The sequence below is a fragment of the Solanum stenotomum genome, chromosome 3 (assembly GCF_019186545.1).
Source record: "Solanum stenotomum isolate F172 chromosome 3, ASM1918654v1, whole genome shotgun sequence".
In the NCBI taxonomy this organism is placed as follows: Eukaryota; Viridiplantae; Streptophyta; class Magnoliopsida; order Solanales; family Solanaceae; genus Solanum; species Solanum stenotomum.
The window spans coordinates 62,296,898-62,305,962 of NC_064284.1; the positions used below are offsets into that span (position 1 = coordinate 62,296,898).

Genomic DNA, 9,065 nt, shown 5'->3' on the forward strand with positions numbered 1-9,065 from the left:
AATAAGACCAATACGTTGATTAAGTCTATTATTTAGAAAAATAAGGATATACTTGATTAAAACATATTTTTGGCATAACGATTTTCCTAACCTTTAATAAGTAGTAAATATATAAATCTAAATATTTATACTCATATATAGAGATATGTAAAAAAAANCAATATGAAATGATGATCAGCAAGTGATATAATTCAATCAAATATTAAGAATTGTATCCAGAAAATAAAAGCAACACACAATGGTACTAAAGCTCGCCAAGAAAGATTGCTGACTTAATCATATGACTTTAACATGAATTGGTTAACTATATTTGCAAACTTAGCACTTCTATAATACAGAATGGACAAGAGGATGCAACCTTTTATTCGCCAACTTTGATCTATGCGATTCAACAAAGAGAAAATAACCAAGACTCCAAACTAATAATTCCCATTTCAAAATAAGGTGACAGAGAAACAAAAGTTTTTCCATAAATAAAAAAAAAAGAGCAATTAGACGAAGAGAAACACAACATCACTGATAAATAACAAAACAGTAGCCTAATGTACACAATTTAGGACCTATAGCTCGAAGGAGTGACATGAGGATCTAAGGGATTTAGGAGCAACCAAAGAGAAGTTGAATTAAAATTCAACTTCATCTAGAGCTCGACTAGACCCAGGATCAGCTCATGATTCCCGAACAAATAAGATCCTCAACATATCATTTCAGATCATTCAAAATAAAACAAACATATAGCTAGTGATCATCTCATCTTAAACAATCGATTTGGCCAAAAAAAAGAGCCCATTCAAGATGCTAAACTAAGATGAGAAAAGCTCTACTCAAAGCATGACAATTCATCAAATCTTTATACCAACAAATTGATTAATTATACCTCAGTACCATCAACCACAATGACATCAAATAGTGACAACAAAATAGAGCGGGCATCTGGAAAGAGGCTAGTAGTACATAGCCTTTAAGAACAATGGACAAATGAGCTATTGCATCTTCATAAAGCAACCAACATATTGGGTTAAGGAATAAATGAATAAAAAATCTCTACATGACAACTTAAATATAAAGGTATAGAGATATTATTAAACAAGCTAAATTATATAAGAAAAACCAGTAAGGCATATTACTTAAAGGATCCAACATGACAAAGCAAAATGATGGAAACAGGATTGGCCTAGGCTTGACAATAAACACATTTATATAGGCAAAACAAAGCTTCAAATGAACAGCAGGGGCGGGACTTGATTCAGATGGCAACACAAATAGAACACCAAAGAAAGCTAAGGAGATTTATAACCACAAAATATTAACAATAAGCCCAAAAGTAATATTATTAACTACTTAAATATCAAACCAAAGTCTGACCCATGAAAACTGAAACAAAACTGAGAACACATAAATATAACTCAAAGAAAAGGTGGTAATTAAACAAAAAATAGCTAAGAAAGAATTTACCTCTTTCCGGGCAGCGAACTGAACGACGAGTTTGAGGGAGGCGATTCCACCACCTCTTTAAACTCGAACAACCACAAAATTTTAAACTATTGAACTAAGAATTCCCAAAAAAAACCTTTTAGGGTACTCTTTGGTCTCCCAAAACTCTCTCCCTATGAACAGGGAGTGGGGTGGGTTTATATAGAGAAACTTCTGGGAGGAAATAGGAGATGGAAATCGATGTGGGAGCCCTCACAGTTCAAAATTATTAACAAATAAGGTTGAGGGAGCTGGCACTTGTACGAATCATACCATTTTTGAACGAGATTGAAAAAGAAAAGGAAAAACGAAATATTACCGTTAAGGGAATTTCCTAGAAGTTTCAAATAGTACCAAGGTTCGTGCCTTGCACACAACGATGTACGAATTCGAGGGAGAGAAAATGAATTTTGAGGGAGAGAGGCAGTAACGTGAGAGAGAATAAGGTTCAAGCTGCATTTTATTTGGTTGAGCATTGTTGGAGTTGTCCGTACTGCTGAGAGGATTAAAGAGAGAAAAAGAAGAGTAAAGGGGTTATTGGGTCGGGTTTGGAGCTGGGTCGGCTTGGTGGGCTGTTGAATTGCATTTGCAGGAGTGGGTTTTCTAAAGGGAAAAGGGCTGGGAATCATTGAGAATGGGATAGAAGAGGGCCAAGTGAATTGCAATTAGTCCATTGATAACCAAATTGAATTTACTTAGCGAACTCGACTAATAAATAAGTAAGACGAATTAAATATAATTAACCAATGAACTTTCTAATCTTAACGAAATAAAATAATTAACTTAATTATAAACTAATGATTCAAAATTATAGTCATAATTTAAACTAAACAAATTTAACAAAATACTTACTAAAATTAAAATCTTTTTTGAGATGATTTTTGAATGTTTATAAAATATACTAATTATATACAAAATTATATAAAACATGTATGTTACTTAAAAATTATAAAAATGATAAAATTAATTAAAAGTAACTTGCGAAATATTTTGAAATTTATAAAACTAATTATTTCAAATCGTTTGGAGTTTAAGAAGCTCGATGATCAATACATATTGTGGAGGGCCAAAATTGGGTGTCAACACTCTAAATGGCTGATGCAAATGAGGATAATCTATATTTCGTCTGGTTTCTCAATGCTGCCAGTTGAGAGAGGCATCATGATTTCTGGAATATTAATTCTATTGCGAGAGAGGTTTCGTCTTACTCGGGCTGGAGGAGAAAGAGCCTGCCTTTTATGCTCGTTTGATGGAGTTCGGGTTGGTTTTGACTAACCGAGGATCCCCCTGCCGCATGTGCTTACTGGGTGCGGGAGTTCTATGCTATCCTGCCTACCGTCCGTTGGGACGACCCTTACCCTATCATTCGCATCTGGGGGTCGACATCCCTCTGAATGCCACCGCCATTAATGAGGCTCTAGAGGTGCCTGAGGTCTCGAACGCTGAGTACGAGGCCAAGTTGAGGGAGATGGATCTGGAATGGCTAAGGTACACACTGGTGAAGCCTTCCCGTCAGAACAGACTTTATTGGCCTACTGCTAAGGGTATTACTAGCATAGACTGGCCACCGAATGTTAAGAGGTGGCTACACTTGGTTGCTAGGAGGATTCGCCCGTCGGGCAACCGTACCGACGTGACTTACCTCTTGCTTTGGTAGTGGCGTGCGTGGTGCAGGACATTGAGTTGAATGTCGGGGCGCAGATTATTTCTGAGTGGAAGATGTTCTACCGGGGTAACAAGAAGGCGTTCTTCATCCCTGGTCTTATCACTCCATTGTGCAAGCGGGCGGGAATGCCGCTCTCGACACTGATAAGGTACTACCTATGGATCCCCCTCTTCACCCTCTTTTGGTTAGACAGGCTTCTACTTCTCGGAGCAAGAAGAGGAGAACGGGTAAGGCAAGAAACAGTAAAGCGACCGTGGATTCGGATGACGAGGCCCCACTCTCAGGTGCACGGGTCGAGGAGGATCTGGCGGCCGTCTAGAGGAGGTTGGGGAGTGCCTTTGCTGACTTCACTCCGGCTTACCCAGCACTGCCCTAGAGGTCGAGATGTTTCCTCGTGAGTTACGCTAGGAGAGGAGGAAATGTCTGGAGAGGGATCGTCTGATGGTTCAAATATAGAAGATCGTGATGACCATATTCACTTGTGTTGCCCTTGGCCAAGGGTTTTCCCAGGTCGAGAAAAGGGATTTCCAGCGCTTTACTTTTATGGACGAGGCGGCGACCGTCCTAGTACCTCCGGAGGATCTAGACTCAGATGTTGACACCACCTAATTCAAGGGTTCTTGATTTGGCTTTCACCCTTCTTGGGCTTGTAAATTTTAGGACAACTTGGTTTTTATCTTTTTGTCTTTCTTATGTTTTGTAAGCATTTGGATGCAAGATTTCCAGCTTTTTCCATAGTAAATGGTGAATTACTAAGTTTTATAAACTATTCTCGACTGCTGAACACTGATAGAATTGTAGGGGTTAGCCCGAATACCATTTGGGGTCCTTTTTGGGAAACTTGGAAAAAACTAGAAAAGACAGGCTAAGGTTCTGTCTCACCTCATCCAGCTCTGGCAGAAGAATTTCTGCTCTAGCGGTCTCACCCTGGTGCAAATAATCCCGCCCCAGCGGCTAAAACGAAAACAGAACCTCTACTGAGATTTTTCTGGGGTTTTCTCTCTTTTTCTAAATTTCACTAAGGTTTCTAGTTTTACCGAACAAACTTAGGATAATCCTGCAAACTAGGAGAAATCCTTGACTACTCCAAGTCAAAACCACGATACACAACCAATTCTTTCTTATTAATTCAGTACCACAACCCACACATCCCCAGGATACACCCACACATTCACACGGTTATTACACAAGCACAAAACACGTTCAGATCTTCCTCACAAATTGCCTCGTAGTTTTATCTAAACCTTCTCATCACATCTAGTCGGACCTTCTTTTCCCAATGGCTTTACATTACTCAAGTCGTTACAACTTGCATAATTTCAACAATTTAGCCAGCATATTACACATAACAAAGTTTAAACACACATTTATAGTACACGAAATCATATTATCACATTCAAGCAATTATGGCTTCACATTCGCAGTTAGTTCGCATAACAAGAAGCACACATTCACCGTCTTCAAGATACAAAGAACAGACAAGTACAAATTCTTAATAATGGTCATCCATCCAATTTCGCAACCCTTAGGGCCATATACCAATTGGAACCTTTTCAGTTTCCAATTTTCTTTGCTTGTGGCCCCTCAGTTGTGACCACGACGTTCGGTTTACTTCGTTGAGATACCAATTGGAATCGGGAAATACCAATTGGACTTAACTCATACCACAAAGCGACACTCGCACGAAAAGACCTACAATGCTTCCTAGCTTTCTGAGGATTAGATGTGGACGTCAACACAACAATCCACAGGAGTTTAGTCCACATTTTGCTCTTATACGGGGAGACCGGTAACCTGGGCTTTGATACCAATTTGTCACGACCCAATCCACCGGGCCGTGCGGGCACCTACACATTAACACCTAAGTAGGAGAACCCTCATATCCCAATAGTTAGAACATGCGGAAGATTAATGAAAAACGAAGATAAAAGAAATCATAGGGTTTTCATAAATAACACTTTTAAACAATTTTGGGTTAAAATTTGTAAAGCAACTAACACCCCCAAGAATCTAGTCTAAACAGGTACAAGAGCTACTAAGAGTACAAAAGGACATAATAAATAAAAGACACAACTCCCACCATGTGGAAGGAAAAGTAGAAGGTGTTGGAGAGTTCTTCATCGTCATCTAAGGTAACATCACCAACCTGCATCCAGACTATGTCAAAAAGACATAGCAAGAGTAGTATCAATACAAACCACACGTACTGGTAGGCATCATTTTGTCAAATCGACGCCCACCACATAACATAAGAAAACAACCAACAAGAACATGTAATAAACCACTCGCTTCTCCACCTTTACCCTCTCTTGAAAACCTCGGAATTACACTAGTACTCTAACTAATAAACACCCTCTTGGTCAACCTACTTAATAGGTTCTTGATCATAGCCTAAACATTCTAACACATAGAATAGTCCCCAATACAATTACAAGCATTCCAACTAATCGCTCCCGTCATACCCTTACTTCCTCTTCATATTACCCTGCCAAGGCCACATAGTACATTACGTCAAGTTTTCTAACCCCTAATCACAAATCCTTTTCTTCAAACTGAAATCCACCTAAGCATTTACATCATGTATACTACCCCCACTCTTCGCCATTACAACACACAACACCCTTTACTCGGACATTAATAATTCTTGAAATGCGAACTCCTCACCTATCGTATCACGTCCCGATTGGGTTTGTCCCTTCTGATTCATTCAACATCAAGGTACATATCAAGTTTGCCCACCATAGAAGAACAATTAAACATAAGTCCTCATAACCATATAACAACTTCGGGAAACACAATATCAATTATTATTACGAACAAGGTACAATTTCACAATCCTCAAGGCATACAGTTATAACAAATCATTGGTCCTTTCAGGAACCCAAACTCAAACTGTTAGCATACCGGAACGTGGTACCCAAAAGATTATGCCCAAATGTGGCAACCGATCCCATAATTATGTTGGAATGTGGCAACCGATCCAAGTTAGTGTGTCGAAACGCAACACCTGATCCATTCAACAAGCCACAATCACAATCACAAAGTACATTCTCATAATCATACAATCAAGTCATGATTCATGACATTCATCATTCATTTATCCTCATTTACAATTAATGTGATCAATAATGCAACATTCACATACATACATGTATTATAATGAAGCAAGAACAAGCATACATCACACAACATGAAATCACAACCATCACCTACAAACTACTCATCGACGTATATCATGTAAGCATTAATTCAACTATATTTATCCCTAGTTCATCATCTAAGGCTTCTTTCTAGGGTTTAATCATATTTCATTCGGTGCACTAAGGCCTCGCATAATTCCTACCATTGATTTACATATATTACGTAGTGAGCACATATTTATAACTACTCAATTCATAAAACCTAGCTTACCTGGGCGCCAAGCAGTTGCACGGAGGAATTGCAGATAATTTTCTGGTTTTCCGGACGACATGACGGTGAATTTGACCAAGAATCCGCAAGATATCGCCATCCTCACACTAGAAATCTCTCTCTCCATCTTACCCAAGCTTGGAGTAGCTTTTTTGGGGTTTCTAGGGTGTTCTCCAACTAATTTAGGTATTTTAAGAAGAAGGAGTAACTAAGAATTTGTGTTATTTACATTTTGTCTCGCTTATCCCGCTCTGGCGACTACTTGCCCCATTGTGGCATTGTTGCCCTAGCGGTATATGTCCTGCCCTGGCGAGACAGTGGTCTAGATTTTCCCAAATTTTTGTTTTCCCTAAATAACGATGGTTCGGGTCATTACACAAAATGCAGTAAAAAATTAAGCATTGTTTTAAGTACCCTATCAACATTCTTTCAACATGTTTTGGCACTATGGCAACACACACAAATAAAGTAGCAAATTAAGCCCAATTTCTCATGGCTGAGCTACCAAAACTCTCCTCGTCAAAGTTTTGTGGTTTTCTCTTAGGAAATTGACAATGAAAAATATATTAGAAGTTGGATTTGGTGGGTTAGATAGATGGGTATAATTAATATTTGGTTGAATATAATATTAAATTAAAAATAAATATTAAGTGAAATAAATATACATATACACACGTGCCACATAGGCACCACATAGGATAATAAAAGTGGGAACATGAGACTTAACAATCTAAGGGTAAATATGTACCTAAAATTTGATGGCAGGGGCAAATATATTTAAAAAGTATGACGAAGGGTAAATATGACCATTTTCTAAGAGTACAAGAGCAAATATGACCCTTTTTGCTAAAATATTTATAATTTAAGTTAGAATTTAGATTTATTTATTTTTAATATATGTTGAAAGTTTGATTTTCATTGTAGTAATTTATTAAAGCATTTACTATCTAGTTAAATTTTTAATTATATTAAATGTCATTCTAAATTATATGAATATCAATCTAAGTGAAGAATCTATCTATATTCAAAATTCTAAGTATATTAATACATTTTCCTTTTCAAGTTTAGTGATAGATTTCTTTTTAATTTGAGAAAGTGAAAATTTTGATTTAGTTACTGTAAAAGAATAAGTGATAGATTTCTTTATAATTTGAGAAAGTGAATATTTTGATTTAGTTACTATAAATGAATTGAAGGATTTTGGTATATAATTAATGAATCTTCATTATATATATATTTAAAATTGTAAGTATATTAATACATTTTCCTTTTCAAGTTAAGTGATAGATTTATTTTTAATTTGAGAAAGTGAAAATTTTGATTTTGTTACTATAAAAGAATAAGTGATAGATTTTTTTATAATTTGAGAAAGTGAATATTTTGATTTAATTACTATAAATGAATTGAAGAATTTTGGTACATCATTAATGAATCATCATTATATTCAAAATGGCTAATCACTAATTGACAAATTTCATTTAGTATATTAAATGATTTACCTATTTTAAATTAAAATTTCCAGATTCATTTACCATAAAACTCAGATTTTGAGTATCAAATCAATATCAATTTACTACTATAATGTTCAATATGAAGAAAAGATTACTTTCCTTTGCAATATTTGGCTTGAAATTTAATCATTATGGTGAAAAAAATTCTTTTTATGTGTATAAATATTTATGATATTTCATTTTTTTTTGAGTCATAGTTCTTGAAAACATTTGACTAATATATTTTATTGTACTTTAGCATGGAGGGTAAGAAAACATTAGGACGCAGAAAAATTCCATTAGAGAAAATAGAAAAAGAAGCTGCTCGATATTCCTCATTTTCTAAACGTCGTTCAGGCTTATATAAAAAAGCCAGTGAACTAGTAAGAGAATTTGATGTCAATCTTGGAATAGTTCTTTCTTCTCCATCTGGTAAGTCGTATTCATTTGTTCACCCGACTACTGATGTAGCCATTGATCGTTTTATAAATCCCACAACAGAATTAGATCTAGGTGCACAACTCGTTGCTGCAGAGGCACGCAACAAGGTAATTCAAAACAGCGATAGGCTAAATGAATTGGATGCAAGAGAAAAAGCTGCTAAGGAAAAAATACGTTTTATGGATCAAAAGAATGAGGCTAGAGTAAGATGTTGGTGGGAGTCCATGGATCAATTCAATGCAGAGGACATAACCAAGTTTGAAGGTATCATGAATACCGCTGAGGGTTTCTTAAATGTCCAATTGAAGCAGCTAGAAGATGGAGCTTCGTCCTCCATACATTCCCCACCAAAGGATGCAGATAGTTGATATTTGTGCTTCATAAAAATCATCTTCGGATAATATCTTTTATCGAAGCTATATGCAATAAAATGAAACTTTAAAATCATCTTATTTTTATTTTGTTATTTTGTTTCAATTATGGCGTAATACATGTACTTTGCAATGATTTTTAATAAAGATATCTTGTGTATTGGGATTTTTGTCCCCTACATGTTAGGTCTTTTAATATTGTATTATGAGTTT

At 36.1% G+C, this 9,065-nt stretch overlaps 1 protein-coding gene across 1 annotated transcript; it reads left to right on the forward strand.

Annotated features, from left to right (window-relative positions):
* Positions 1-8,300: 8,300 nt before the first annotated feature.
* Positions 8,301-8,849, forward strand: LOC125859148 (agamous-like MADS-box protein AGL29). The gene has a single exon (XM_049538859.1). It carries the CDS (start codon positions 8,301-8,303, stop codon positions 8,847-8,849), a length of 549 nt encoding a protein of 182 aa, XP_049394816.1.
* Positions 8,850-9,065: the final 216 nt, after the last annotated feature.

Excerpts from the sequence above, each read along its gene's own strand:
- LOC125859148 (XM_049538859.1), top strand. The coding sequence starts at position 8,301 with ATGGAGGGTAAGAAAACATTAGGACGCAGAAAAATTCCATTAGAGAAA.